This window comes from Pagrus pagrus (assembly GCF_965226575.1).
Source record: "Pagrus pagrus genome assembly, chromosome: 15".
Taxonomy (NCBI): Eukaryota; Metazoa; Chordata; class Actinopteri; order Spariformes; family Sparidae; genus Pagrus; species Pagrus pagrus.
The window spans coordinates 2,789,535-2,805,792 of NC_140199.1; the positions used below are offsets into that span (position 1 = coordinate 2,789,535).

Genomic DNA, 16,258 nt, shown 5'->3' on the forward strand with positions numbered 1-16,258 from the left:
TTGTTCCTTCTCTCTCCATCTGATCCTTAAAGTCCTTTGTTCCTTTTCTTCCAATGTATTTATCACTCAGCAAAGAAACACTGCTTGTAGCCTGTCGCTGCATCAGCTAAATTCAAAGGTTCAAAGGTTCATTTCATTTTCATTTTACAACACGGGGTTGTACAAGAGTTCCCTTTATGCTACACAAGGAAAAATAATATGGTGCAGTGTTGAGGATGTGTTCAGGAGTCTCACAAGCTGAGGAAAAGAAGCAGCTGCGTAGTATGGTGGCGTGGCTTTGACTCAGTATTTGCCCATGAATGTACCATTGCTCTACACAAATTAGTTTGTTTGAAATCATTAATTTAAGCATGATTCAGAATTCAATGAAATAATTAACAATATGGCCGTCTTAACACAATTTAAGTGCGCTGAAAGGACAGAGGGTTTCATTAACTGTAATGTGATTTGGGATTTTGGGCAACATAAATAAAACTGACCTGACTAAACTTGACAAGTGTCGCTGCACAGAGAGGCAACACAATGTGGGAAGTTAGAGTTGTCCCTGAAGTTCAAGTTTCTGCGCTACGAACATCTAGCTCAATCAGGAGAAACGAAGCGAATAATGCAATTTATTTATTTATTTCAGCAGATGATATGTGATAATTGAGTCTTGTTAGAAAGTCTTTTCTGCGCTTCGACTCTGCAGGGAGATTTTAGCAAGCAAAATCCCCCAATGGAGTTCAGACACTGGTAGCGGTGGTGGTGGCTGAGGACTGACAGGCTAATGAAATGATGAAGCTGGTGAATCTGCAAAAGACCGGGTGGTGACAGGGAGGTGGAGGGGTTGTGCAAAACAGCAGCATGAATGAACTAAAGGCAGAGAGAGAATTATTTTTAAAGAGACAGCAGCAACATAATAGACTAACAAAGTAGGTGTGTCACTGTGCTATTGGATAGATGTGACCTTGTGACATTTTTCTTCCTGTTGGCATTTCTTGGATGGACCTGGCTATATTTGACTTTTGATTCGAGGGGGGACAATAAGGGACGTCATCCCTCTTGATAGCAAAATGTGTCCCTCTTGTTGACCTGCCACCCCTCTCCATCCCCCCTGAGAACACTGATAGGCAGACTGCTGTCCGGGTCCAGACCCAGACGTCATCCGATCCAGACTTGAACCTATAACTGAATTACTACATTTTGACAAAGCGTTTCTATTTAAGCCTTTTCTAGCCTTTATGGCACTAGTGTCCCAGGAACCTAACAGAACAATTACATACATAGATGTATCGTGTGTGTGTGTGTGTGTGTGTGTGTGTGTGTGTGTGTGTGTGTGTGTGTGTGTGTGTGTGTGTGTGTGTGTGTGTGTGAGCACACAACTTAACCGATTTGAACAACTGTCTCATCTAATGACAGCCCTCCTAATACCAGCCCCAAGTGAGTTAACCGTTTATGACAACTTGCCATGAATTCAGGTGGAAAACGTGCTAATGGCCAGCAGACCTCTGTGATGGGCCACTTGGAGCGATGGTGGAGCAAAGTGACTTAAAATTGCCGTGTCCAAATGGCCTTTAAATGCATCTTTTCTAAAGCTCTACCAGTTGACAGCTGAGAGTACTGCCACTGTCCATCAATGAGAAGACAGTGAAGTGAATACAATCTCTGTTGAAGCTGTCCAACGATAAAGTTTCTGTCTTTCCATCATGTCCTCGCTCTTATCTTCTCATCCTCTCGCTGCCTTTTGATTCATATTTTCTCTCTAAATTTAATGTTTCATCAAAAGCATGAAATATAACTAACTGCACTTCACATTGTTAAACACTGAAGTGTCTATGTTGGCCAGAGACGGCTTGAATTATTTATTAATGATAATAAAGGCTCAACTCAGCCCAATTAAACTTTTGTGATATGAAAGAGAGAATAAAGGAAAGTTAAACCCTGAGAATAATAATAAAAAACTATGATGAAACATCCCACCTTTTGATTGATTATTAATAATAAGTGAATATAAGCTTGCATGTTCAAGTTCATCTTTAAAGAAGTCCTGTTACTTTTATGATTTCTCTTGTTTTTACTTAAAGTATTTCAATAAAAACTTGAGTGCATGATTTAAATACAATAAGTTATACATACTTTACACAATTACAATGTCCTTTGTTGTAATAAATATCTTATTTCTTTTCTATTTAGAGGTTGTTGGGTTTTTTTTACAGTATGGACTGGAAAGTTGTGTTTGGGTTTGAGAGCTTTCATAATCATCGTCGATAGAAACATAGTAAGAAGGCAAAGCTTTATTTATACAGCACTTTTAAAGCAATAGTTGTGAAATGCTCCACAGTCTAAAAAAGATGATAAAGCATTTGAATAAATATAAAGTATCTGCCACCACATCTGTATATCTTTACCCATTAAATCCTGCTATACTTTTCACTTAACATACAAAAACAAACAATAAAACATCAATTAAATGAATGCATAATGTACAGTATATACTTAAAAGATAGCCCCAATAAGACGAGGTAAGAACGTCTAAACTGACCTGTTCTACTTCACAGCCTGTGACTTTCTAAACCCAGTTACCATCCTGCCCTTGTTTCTCTGTCCCCTCTCTTTCTTTTACTTTATAAGACTGAACTCATCACACCATGTATCTTTCCACCCCCTTAGCTCAGCCTGAATGAAGACTGGTGTCCGGGGTACATTCAGATACGCTGCTTTGCCTTTGCTCCACCCAGACGTGGCTCTACTCCAGGGCCTGTAGTCATTAAACGTCCAAGAACAAGAGAACTGATCAAGGATCACTGCTCGGGTTGTGTGGCCATATTAAACTGCACTGGACTAAGAGGAACACTGGTCCTTTATAGCTGGTGAGATAAAAATAACTCCAGCTGTCCTCAGATTACATTTCACTCCCCCCTGCTTTCTTGGGCCGACTTAAAACCGGATTTGTTGACCCCTGAAAAGAGAGATTTTACTGTCAGCATAAAAGGCTCAAAGTTCAAGGTTGAGATGAAGTGTTAACACACAATGTAAATATGTACTTTTTCTTATGATACTGCAAAAGAGTGATGGAGCAGAGAGGGCGAAGGAGTTGGTTCAGGCTTACAGGGTTTGAATAGTAAAAGTCACGTGAGAATATTAGGACATATTATGACTTTTGGACCATTACTAGCGTTGTTAAATGGCCACAGCTTGTTTGGGTTCTAGCACAAAAAAGATGTGGGTAGGTTTTGGAAGAGATCGCACTTTGAAGGTAGCATTTTCAAGTTTTACTCACGTTACATTTAGTCACATTTTCCAGTGTCTCCCTCCCTCTCTGACGTATCATCTGATGTTTTCCTTAAATAGTAAACAGATTTCTCTGGGGTTAAACACTGTTGAAAACATTGTGGATAGTGGAGACGCACAACTCAACAAAATGTTTGACAGAGGTCTAGTGGTTTTCAGACATTTTAGTGCAACGTGTTATATCTTTAACTTTCCACATGTCAGTCAAAGAAATGTGTCTAAGACTTGTTGTTTCCTCGAGTTGACTTACAGCGAGCTGTGCAGCTGCGATGAACCCATCTGCACTTTTAATTCCACTTACACATCTGAGATGGTCAGACAGCAGTAGTCCACGAGTCACAACCCCAGACTCATGAATATTATATAACATACAACAAAAAACCAATAACAAAACTGACGTGAGGAAGCAGCGTAACAGCTCGGAACCTGGTTACATTAAAATAACATTTTCAAGTGTGAAAACTGGTGATCTCAACTCAACTCTAAACCTTCCTCTGCCCCATATGAGTTGGCTCTCATGTCGGATGGATCAGCTCACCTTAAAATATCCAAGTCGAAAGCAGTGGGATTGGTTATTTATCTGGCGTTTTGAGTTTAGCCTGGGTAATGAAACTGAGAGTGAAAGGAAGGATGGGCAGAATGAGAGGAGGAATGACAGTCTCGAACTCTCTGTGACTTAAGTACATGACATGAGCCCTGCCCCGCTGAATCATGGGTTGCCCTCTGTCTGTCTCCATCCAGCTCTCTTTCCACTCTCTCCGTCAGGTCTCCGTGCCCTTCAGGCACTGCTTACTAAAACTCTCTTATCACTTACCAGAACTACCCAAACTCTCTTTTGACATGTCCTGTCTCTCTCTCTCTCTCTCTCTCTCCCCCCCCCTCTCTGTCTCTCTCTCTCCCATCCTCACCCCTGCCTCCTTCTTCATTTCATTGCTTTTGGGAACAGTTTATTCTCCCCTACCTCCTCCTCTCTTACTCATTCATCCTTGCAAAGCCTGTCAGCGAGCCACCCTCCTCTCTGTCTCTCTCCATCCTCCTGGTTTCCAAAAGCCCCAGAGGCATCAGTGATTCACTGGCTGACCTTCCTCTGCTACTTCTAAAGGCTGGCTGGCTCAATTTCTCCTTTACATTTCTGTAATTGTCATCTGATCCGTCCTACAGAGCCGGATAAGATAGCTTTTAAAATGTAGACTTTGATCTCATGACTTTATAATGCTGATTAAGCTCTTACAGGCACTAATCATTATTAGGTATGTTCTGCTATTGTAACAGTCATCATCAAATGTATCGATTTCTTTGAGGATGGTTTTTTTAAGCCCTCATCATTAGACCATAAATTCAGTTTTCACTGTTTCCAAGGGATAAGAGTTCATCTGAGTCCTCCGTGATACGAAATTGTAAAATTTTGTGATGTATAATAATGATGTATTACAGAGTAATTAGGGAGCTGGAATTTACATGGTGACTAATGGGCATAAAATATCATATCAAAATGAAATTAATCTCTTTGACAGATCATTTTCATTACCCTGGAAGCCGATGAAACGAGAGCAAAATTTTAATTTGCCCACAAATGCTTTGATAGAGGAACACATGCAGCTTAGAGGTACCCCACGACTCCTGTTTCTGTTTCTGAAAAACCTGCTCAGCAGTGAAGAGAGTGCAAGGTGAGGTCAGTTGCAGACGCTTTTGTTTGTTTGAACTCGATGCCACAGAGAATTTGATCCCTAATCGCAGCTCTGCGGCTTCTTTGTTTACATCACTCATTGGATGCCCTACCCACCGAGCCAGACGGACAGACACTCCAGCTCGAATAAAGTTTTGCAGCAGAACAGCGTTCAACCATGTTAGACATTGAAGGGTAGATGTAGGTGTCTGAGTCAGAGTTGAGTTAAAAGATATCAAACTCCATTATGCTGTGACTTTCAAAATTCATACAGAAAGAAATCCATTAAGAAGCAGACGGATCCAACGGGGGCTGCAATGCACCATAGTGAAATGTGTTCATTCGTTTGAATAACAGACTCAAGTCATGATCTCTCCGAAGCTCAAATACTCTGTCTTTACTCCTTTCCCATTGCCAGGAGACGAGTTTCCCTTCCTGTGTTTGTGTTTCATGTTAGTCATCACGAATGCGAAACACGAAACAGAACAACGTTGTCACAAGATATAATTTAAAACTGAACCTAAAGAAAAGTTTCAGCATAACTGGTTTGTAGAAGCAAACATGGCCAACATCTACTCTGGTGATTGGGGTGGAAGCAACACAAGACACAACAATCCAGTTTACTAGTCCAACATGGAGTAGGCCAGCTCAGTGTCTGTCTTGCAGCTTTTATTTTGCATAGCTCTGGCTTTCATCACTGGGGTTGTTTGTTCATTTCTTGGAAGAAATTATGGAAAAGCACAAGCTTAAGTGGAAGAAGCCAAGGCATGTAAGGAAAAGTGGGAACGTCAAAGTGATAAATCACAAGACTTCACAAAAATAACTCCAGGAAGACACCGAACATCACAAACAAATAATACGTAACAGTCAAATATAGAAATATAAAAAGGCTACAAGGTGTTAAGAAATGAAAAAAAGGTGAATAGAAAGCCTCTCAAAATGTAAAGTGTGTGTGTGTGTGTGTGGGTGTGTGTGTGTAGGTTTTAGCCAAAGGGCCACAGAGGAAGACTTGTTTTCAAAGATGCGACCTTGATGATGATTGACAGCTCCCTGTAGGCATTCCCACGGTGACTCAGAAGTTGTCACTGACTATTATTTCTGTATTTTTCTCGCTGTTAAACAGGACGGATTATAAGCAGCAAAATCCTACGACGTGGAGCACGATACTGAATCCCATTTCAGTCCAAATGTTCAAACGTGGGATGAACCATTACCATTCGACATTGAAAAATGTGTTCTCAACTTAAAATTCCACATAACTTTTCTTTCCAGTTTTCATAAACAGCCATATTTATTAATACTCCTCAGGCCAATTTAGCTTGAAGGCTCCTAAAAACACCACTAATGTAAAATGTGTCCTTGTGCAGCACCTAAAAAGTTCAGTCCGTTTTATTTGAAAATGATTTCAACCCCGTCGCACCAAACAAAAGCAAGAATCAGTTAAAAGTAGTCTGGTTTGGTTAGACCTCTCCATTTTAGTTTCTGTCACTTTGCTTTAATGCTGTGCAGTCGGCAGGAAATAATGTGAGGGAGGTTACTGTCAAATGGAGGTGAAGACTGCACAATCTTCAGCTAAACACACACACACACACAAAAATGAGAGCAGTGAGTTATCTTGTGCGTGTGCATATGCTGACGTCTAATGGCCTGAACACCCACCTGGCTCTCAGAGAATGAATGGTCATGATGTGAGATGTGGGTAGTTAAGGTTGTGATGACGTGTTGTGGGTTAAACTATTTTTTTTTTTTTTAAAAGTCATCATTACATCGAGCTCCCTGTCATTGGGCTTTGTGAATTTCTCTCTATTCTCACAATTGGTAGAAAAGTGACATTTTAAGCATGATTTAAGCAAATTGTACTCAATTTAGTTGACTTGAGACTCAGAGGATGTTTTATGTTGGTTTTTATTTGTTGTCTCTGAGAAGCATTTGCATCCATAGATGGTAATTTCAGCAAGTGTGATGGCTGAAAGGGCGTGAAGAATTGAATAAAACTCGATCTGCGAAGCCGCCATTTCCTTGAACTGTAGTTAATCGCTAGGCTTCCACATTAAAAATATGAGCAGAATGAAGAGGCTGTGAGAGAGCAAGAAGAAGACTGAGAACTTGAAAATGAGGCAGTTCATAGCAAAAGAGGCATCTAAAGAAAGCAATTAGGATAAAAGCTGAATGGAAATGGAGTCAGTCTAAAGTGCAATAAACAAAACAATTTTAATTTATGATTATGCTGTGCAAATTCAACCAAACTCCTTTCACATAATTGTCAAATTTAGTCACAAGTGTTTTGCTGCACTCACTTCACTTTTTCTTCCATGCACTAAAGGTCCATATAGTGTGAGCCTCTGTTGGTACTGAAGGTTAAATTGACTTGTTAAAGCCTCTGCATCATGCACTTCACTTTGCTACCTGATATTTTATGTTGGTGCACACCATCTCATTTAGTTGTTAAGTTGTTATATGCAGTTATTTGCAGACTCTAACTTACTTGCAATAAAAGTAGTTTCCAGTAACCGAAGCGGAGCCGTTCCGCAATGCACATGCAACCAGAATTGTAGGGACGTGTCCACTTAATACTAGCCCTAATCTGGAGTGTGTGGGTAAGGAAAGAAACTGAGGAAAGAAATATAAATAAATGAAACTGGTTTCCAAGACTTGAAAAGCAATTAGGTGGTTAGCTCACCTGCCAGCTAGCTCACTGTGCGGCAGCCGTCAGGCCCCTTATCATACTGCAGGTCCATCAGTGAGCCTCCACAGTGCTGGTCCTCGTTCTGTCACAAATAAACAAACTGGTCTTCCAAAAAGTTCACGAGTAGTAGAAGTGTACAGCTGCAGTGATGTCCCGCACAAAACTGGTGCAGCGACTCTACTTCACTCTCTGATCTCTCACAGCTTTTGTTTTTTTTTTGTCACCTGCTAAATGTTCAACTTTCTTTACCTGCTAGTCACTAACTTTGTATGTCTGCCGTTCGGTGCTGAATGGGCAGCTTACAGTGAGTTTATCAGTATTTGTTTGCTGAACGCAGCTGTCTGCTGCTGGAAACAAGGCTGATGAGAGCGCCGAGACTAAACTGTACAGTAAATGTGTCACAAACCAATCAACTAAAGGAGGCTCAAAAGCTTTGTGGAACTGCCGAGTTGGTGATAATTCTCCCTTTCACTTCACACGTAGTCAGTCGAATCATTGTTAATATGGAAAAGTTGGTTTGTGGAGCTTAAAAGCTTTTTCTCTCCCCCCTCTCGCTCTCTTTCTCTCTCTGCAAGTTCCACCATCCTACATAATGAAAATGACTCCAGAGTCTGTTTCTTGCTCATTCCTGTAGTGTTACTTGGAGTGGGATCAGGTAGTAAAGTAAGCCGTTAGCAGATCATCCTGCCCGGCCTGTTGTTTGGACCACTCTGATTTATGGATGCAGAGCAGACAGCTCAGATGAAAGAGTTTCTGTCAGGTCAGAAGATACAGATACCTTGTTGCCATAGCAACTGCTGCGGGCAAAAAAACAAGAAAAAGAGGGATACGAGCGAGAGAGAACAAATGATGAAACAGGTTAGTGAAGGATGACATTCAAATTCAACAATGACTGAGACTGGCATTCAGCAAATAGATTGTTTGGGGATTTTTAAACACATATTTCTGCTCTGCACACGCAGCTATTAATCTGTCAGACTGTAGCGTGATACAGGATGCTCCTCTCAGCTTACAGACATGTGACCTGAAAAAAATGCAGGAGAGCAATTTGAAAAATAACTAAACCACTTTTGGGCTGAATGCTATAATTTTCTCAGCTGCTGACAATGCTATGTTTCACAAGCATTTTGCATGTCATTCTTTTTTTCTCTGTTGTGAAGGTTTGGGAATAATATTTGTAAAAGCATGAGGGCTGATTTAAATATATTATCCACAGGGTGCAAACCTCGAGGCAGCAGCGACTGCAGCTTGTTCAGTAAGATGAGATAAATGTTCAAATATGTTGTTTTGCTTTCTTTTAGCACACAAACAGCAGTGTTTGGGGGATGTTTGGATCCATTGTTGTTACAAATTATCTGACGATAGTAAAAACATTACTACTAATAACTATAAGAAATGCCTCCTTCAGTTTTGTTTGTATTTACTGCAAAAAAAAACAATCTATGATCCCATAGGATAGTGTACATGCACCTGCAAAATACTGTCAATAACAAAATATTGTGTAACACAAAGCAAGACCAAGGCAAAGTGAGAAACCCGGACTCTCTGTTGCATCACATGGTTGTGTGACTTATCCATACTGAGTTTCATCAAGGCTGAACAGTGGACGATGCGATGTGATCATTTAGTTTCCCCTCTGCTCCTCCAGAGCCGCCATGCCAAAATATCAATTTATTTCCCATTCTCTAAAGAGTGCCGAGCTCTAATTGGAAATAGCATGTACCGTAGTCTGTGTGCTGCACACATGGAGAGCGAAGCTATCAGTCAGACTGAGATGTGAACATGATGCAATCACTCCCTCATGCCCATCCATCGCTAGAATAATTCATTTTCTATCTGACAGAGGGAAGGAAAAGAGGTGAGGATTATGTACGTGTATGTGTGTTGCAGTGCATTTAGATCCGCAAAAACACAAACATTATGTGCATCACGCTGGGGAATATGTGTATGAGAAACATCTTATTGAGAACAAATGGAAGTAGAAAAGGTTAGCTGCGTAAAACATAGTGAAGCATGACATGAACACTAAACCGACAATCACAAGAGAATTTTATTTATCAGTTTTGTGAAAGAAAACATAATTATAATAACTGATACAACAGGACAGCAATGGATAATCGCAACTTTAGAAATACCAGACCACATCAACTGCACAGCAATAAAACTACCTACATACTGTATCTAAATATGTATTATTTTTATAAATTTTTAAAAGGTACCTGTATAAATTATGTCATGTGTAGCCTTTGAAATCATTGAAATTAACTAATTATGATACAGATTAATTCCCATCATTGCAGGAAGGCTCAGACTGCCATCCCAAATCTGTTTTTTGATTTATCCAGGTTGATTTTAGTAAGTGGGGACTAAAAAAAACAAACAAAAATCTGATCTAAGCCTCATTTGAATGTGGTTTGATGCCGGATGCTCGAGCCATTGATCAGATTTCAAAGTTTAATTTTTGTTTTCATTCGCAGCGAGGCACACAACAGCAACATCGAGTCACAAAGGTGCATCAGAGTGGCTGAGCAGAATCCATGCTGCTACTAGCGGAGTGGTATGAAACACAACACACAGAACAACAGTCTGTGGACGGTCACGCTGAAATATATTGTCTGCGCCGCGACTTGACAGCGTAATTGTTTGGAAAGTGAGATGATGGATCTCCATTTCTAACGATTCCATGTTTGGAAAGTCGTGTCGCTAGCATTCATAGTTACTGATGCCTACATTGTTACAACAGCAACCCATGCAGATAGGATAAAAATCCAATCTGGTCCAAATAATATTCAAAAATTCTTCTTCTTGTTTCTGTCAGCTGAACTTTTCAGTCTTGCCAAAGAGGAAACAAAAATTACAAGACACTGAGGACGAAGTTCAGTTTAGATTTTGCTGCTCTTTACATGATGATGTCAGGGCTACACCGTTTGAGAAATGATCTACATTCAGAATCTGCTTATTAACACAAGCTGGATGATACAAGGTTGTGTTTTAGGAGGCAGTCTCCATGTTATGGGGAGGGAATCTTTTCTGTATTTCTAAAGCTTGGAATGGGAGACATTACATTTTTCATGTAATCAATTATATTGTTTCTAAATAAAGTTATTTCATCACTGCAGCAGTTTATTTGCAGTTGAATAAGCCTGTATCAGCTGGAAACAACGAAAAGACAGCATTTAATAGCAAAATATCACGAGGCAGAGAACTGAGTCTTGTGGCACACCACATGTAATTAATTCTGCTAATGAAACATAATCAGCAGCATAAGTTGACTCTGATTGATGGATTAGATGTGAATTAGCTCAGGGTTGTCCTACATATAGCAGCCTCAATCTGTCAACTAACATTACATAATCAATTGTGTTGATGACTGCGGTTCAGTCAGACAGCATTAGTGCTTTCAGTCTGCATCCATCAGATGATGATCCGTAACCCTGAACGGGTTCATATATAATATTCATATTCATTTTTCTCTTTTAACTCAAAAGCTGCTGTGTTTTTCCCTCCTATCTCGCAGATTCACTGCTTTGATTAAATATGGTTGTATTATAAATATCATTATTAAAACACCTGGCTGACGAAGCTTACCACATTCATGTTTCAGTGAGGAATGAAACATAGTTTCGTATAGTTTTGTGTTGATTAGAAGAATAAAGCGCATGAGGGCTGCTGACCGCTAATTTCATGATAATATATTCATAGCAAAATAAGACACACACAGTAGCGATTTTAAATGAGTGTAGTCTGTAAATCAGCGGGGTGTTTGTCCCACTGGAGGTCAGCTAATCTGTCTTGCACTATGAGGCTCACTCTAGACATGAAAGTAGGCAGGAAGCACACACGCACACACACACACACACACACACACACACACACACATATCTAGCATATCTTCTTCACCACGTGTGGGTCCACAGGGAGTGGAAGTAGGGCGACACGCTACAGACTCCCTGCCACCCACACCTGCTTCTATTTCAAGCTGTACAACACACACACACACACGCACAGACAGACACACACACACACACACACACACACACAGTGGGGAGTATACACTTTCATATAAAACGTCGGTTTGCTTAATTTTTTTTCATCCTGAATGATGTTTGGTTTATTCTCAAAGAAGATTGCAAATGTATAAAAGATTAGACATTTCAAGGACAATTGAATATTATTACATAATAATAATGAAAAAAGATTTACATAACTTTAGGTTTGAGAACTTTGTGTTATTCCATTCAATGTGAGAGTATCCAAACTGTGCTCAAAGCCTTCTTGCTCTTTATCAGAGCTGTTATCATGATGTTTACAGAAAATATTAGTGCAATATAAGACTTTGCAATATGTTTTTGTGCATCATTTTATAATAATATCCACAAAATTCAACCGAACATATTTGTTGGTATCTCCTCTTGTATTTCTTATTTGCGTTCAGTGGGTTAAGCTGACTGCAGGACTTGCATTTGGGTATTTTTACGCTGTTCTTAAGCAAAGGATCTGGAAACTTCTTCTACCAGAGTATAAAGTGAAACCTTCACCCTTCGAGGAAATATTGCCCATAAGGAAATATGACTCCAGTCCCAGTTATCAGAGGCAAATGCTAATGCCTGTCTTTCACCCTTACATAACTGCTGTACTTTTCTCTGTCATTTCTATTTGGGTTTGATTCCCTGGGTCCTTCACTGCATATCATCTCCTCTCTTTCTTCCTCCATTTCCTGTCATTCTTTGCCAACCCTATCAAAATAAAGCCAATAAGGCCCAAAACAACGATCTTAAAAACAATCTAGCGTCCTCATTTTGAGTCCCCCTTTGGGAAACTTTTTTCATAAGAAAAATATTCTAATTTTATCCTTTTTTATTCTTGTGAAAACATCTGCAAATTTCTAAAAAGTGTCGAGCCAGTTACGGGTTCAAATGTGGCTTCTCCAGTGGTATCTCTTGGCTGATCTAATAATTCAATGGCCATCAGTTCCCACAGAGCATATTTAACATATGACACTTTGTGGGTCCTTCATCGTAAGTGGTTTACAGGAGCAGGAGTGCATACATCTTTAGTATGGGTGGCCCCAATGGGAACTAAAGCTCATATCCTGACAGTGCTGGTGCTGATATATGCTCTACCCACCAAGCTACACAGAAAATGAAATCCCTAACCTTGGCAGCTTTAGTGCAAGGCTCTACTCATTGAGCTCCATGGGAAATTGAGTTTCTAACCCTGGCAGTAGCAGCGCTTATAGCTCGACACAAAGGGCTGCAAAACTGCAGAATTTAAGAGGAGAGATCACACTCTTGCATTTTCTTTTGACTCTGTAGAGGTCAATGAGGTCCACAAGGTTAAACAAACAAACAAAAACAACAGTCAACCAAATGGCAAATGAAGATAAATGGTGGTCATGACATGTAAAAGAAAACTCCTTGTTCTTTCAGTTAGGCTGGCGGATGCACGACACACCAACATGTAGCAAATGTTTTGAGAATTAACTCAGGTTATAGATATTTTTCCAAAACCCTTCTGTGGCAGTTATCTTGATCACCTCCTGTTGTCCACCATCACAGGGATTTTTGAAAGGAGGAATCAAGAAGGCAGTAGAGAGGTCTCTGGGTCATTGGTAAAGTGAAAAATGATCCGCTTACATCCGTGCTAACATTGCCCCAAAAGATTGGGGGCAGATTGGACAGAGCTTTTCGTATTAGAAAGACCAGCTCGCCCACTCTAAGATATAGGGCAGGGCCACTCAGGAGATAAAGTCACCGTCAGTGTGGTAAATGCCTGCGGTAACACACAGACAGCACTTCAGCACTTCCTTTAGATTATTTTCTAACAGTCAGGGGGAAGGATGTTACCAGTCCTATAGAGCTGTGGGACTGCCAGTAATCATTGAGCCCAGTCAGCAGGAGAAATGTGAGCAGTTGCTGTTTCTGCAAACAAGATGTGTTCAAATGTATACATGTGAAAGCCTACGTAAGCCCCCTAAAACCAGGTGTTTTTAACGAGACCTCTGGATATTTCCAGCCATGTTTATGGTGACCAAAACGTGTATTTTACTGTAAGTTCTCCTAACCCTAACCAAGTAAGAAAGTTGCAACATAAGAGAGGGAAAAACATAGCAGAAACAAAACAAAGACCTTAAGCCTCACGATCCAGCCTGAAAAAAATGCCAGAACATGCATTATGAGGTAGATCACAATAGTGTAAGGAAATGCTTACCAAAATAAGCTCAATAGGTAATACTCACTGCCACTGGCACCGAATGTCCAGCAGAGTAGTCAGGAGCCAGCAGAAACCACGCACAGTGACCGGCAGGGACCGACACCTAGAGTCTGTTGGTTGTAGATAGTGGGAGTAAGTGTGCAGTGGATGTTTCTCGAGACACAGACATGAATAAACACATTATTTATACACCCTGCCTCTGATATAATTCCCAAGGGTCCCCAAATCTCTGCATACTTTTCTCTTCCAAAGTTATACAGGAAATCATATGAGCCAACTATAACAAGGAGGGGATGAGGATTTCCATTCCCTTAAAATAACCACCTACAACCATGCCAAACAGCAGAGCCAGTTGATATGAGATATATATATATATATATGTTGTAGCTGAAAGCAGTGCTTCGAACACCCCACAATAGCAAAATTATAGCGAGGGGAAACTTGCCACCAAATGTCACATAATAGAAATAGAAATACTGTATCCCTTCACAAAACTGATGCAGTTTGTAGCATGATCAGATGTTTATCGTGAGTACCACAGTGTTTAGTGCAGTACTCTTTTATGTACTGTTTTTAGAACGTTAAATGGTTAGAGTGAAAAAATTAGAAGATCTTTGGTATGCATCAAGAGTTTATCACTCAGTGAATGTGATTCAACAAGATCAACAGGACTGTGTGGGTGTGGTTAGATCAGATTTGACTGACAGTGGCCTCACAGCATGAGCAAACAACCCCGCAACTGTCATCTGATTTTCATGCAAATGTTGCCAATTCTTCAGTACGTGACATCAACCTTTTGAAATCTCTCATGGGAATTAACTCCATTGCTTGTTGTGGGAAGCTGATCAAAAACGTGAGTGTTCAGGGCTTCTGGGGTCTGGATTTAGGTCAATGCAAGGGTCATCATCAATGTGGGTCCTCACAAATCCAGAAGAGCAAGCACGTCTCCATGTGTCATTTGTTGTAACTCTACCAGCATGTGCATTCTAACCCCATGTGACAACGGATAAAATACCGATACAGCAACTTACATGAAAGAATAACAAGTCAGTGATGATCTGGGTATACGCTGTGACACAATGCTAACATGCACTATTTTTATTAATAACTTTATGTTCTCTCCCTTTCTCTCTCTTCCCCTCCCCCTCTCCTCCCTGCTGCCTGAAACAACAGACCACTTGGGCATCGAGTTTATGGGTAAGGAAGCTTTTCTTGTCCTCAACCTGCATGAGTCACGACTGTTGACATCACAGGGCTTCATATTGGATCAACATTCCACTGTGTGACTGCTTACATACAGTCCATGCATTGTTCATAACGCCATCTAATCGCATTATGGCATCATTGCATTATTTGCAATGGAGACAGCAAAGCTGTAGTGGCGGCAAATGGCACTGTATGAATGTACATTCACATATTCACAACCTCATTCTGCACACATGCTGCACACCATTTCTCTGAAATATTAGCCACGGTCTTTATCTCTCTGTTCTCTCTACACATATGTATTTACTTTCTGCACCATCTCCAGCTTTATGCTTTCTTTCTCTCTCCCGCTCTGCCTCTCCTTCTTTCTCTCACAATTGCTTATGAAGTGTCCCTTCAGAATACCAATGTGCTGCAGTCTCCTTGGAAACAGTGAGAACAGAGAGGCAGGCAGGGTACAGTGAGGGAGTTTTTATGATGTTGGCACTGTTAGCAAATGTGCTGCTCATTAGCACTTGTGTGTATGTGTGCTCATGCATGGCACATGTTCAGAAGTGTGTTTCTGAAGTCCTTAATTATTACTTATGTGAGTTAGATGAGATTCATCCAACGATTGTGTGTTTCCCATGTACATGCCTGCGAGGCTGTGCCGGGTGGATGCCAGCGGCTCCTCCTCAGCCTTGCCAAGCTCCCCTCTCCTGTTCTTGGCTCTCCTCGCCGGCTCTGTGTTGCGTATCACAACCGAGGAACGCTAGTTAACGACGTGGAAGCTTGTTGTTAACTAGAATCCCTCACTCTCTCAGTTGTTATAATTTTGGCACTCTCCACTGCAGCGGGTTTGAAAAGCAATGGATGGAGTTGCCTCCCCCAGTTTTGACAACCCTGCTTCTTCCTTCAAGTAAAGTTTCAGAAGAACAAGCAGAACCACGCTTCTCTTTCTGCTGCACGACCGCTGCATTTGCAGTGAAACGAGCAAAAGCTTTTTTCAGGAAACTTGCTGAGACTATGCAAACTTGGCAGTGACAGATGATCTGTTCCAGGGAGCTATCTCGCAGGTTTTTCCATTTATATTCAGTGAGAGGTTTTATGCCTCGGCAACATTGTTCAGGCTGCCACATTTTCTTTGCCTAGCTAACATCCTGCCAATGTCTTCCCCAGCATTGTGTTAAGCAGTGCGCAGATAGATAAGCACCGCCCACACTCAACCCTGGTTTGTC

General features: G+C 40.7%; 1 protein-coding gene across 1 annotated transcript in view; it reads left to right on the forward strand.

Moving 5' to 3' along the window:
• Positions 1-16,258, forward strand: part of nrg3a (neuregulin 3a) — a 334,685-nt gene that overhangs the window by 281,174 nt on the left and 37,253 nt on the right. Inside the window, exon 4 of the mRNA XM_084376268.1 lies at positions 15,009-15,032. Within this exon, the coding sequence (XP_084232394.1) occupies positions 15,009-15,032 (24 nt within the window). The remainder of the gene's footprint in view (positions 1-15,008; positions 15,033-16,258) is intronic.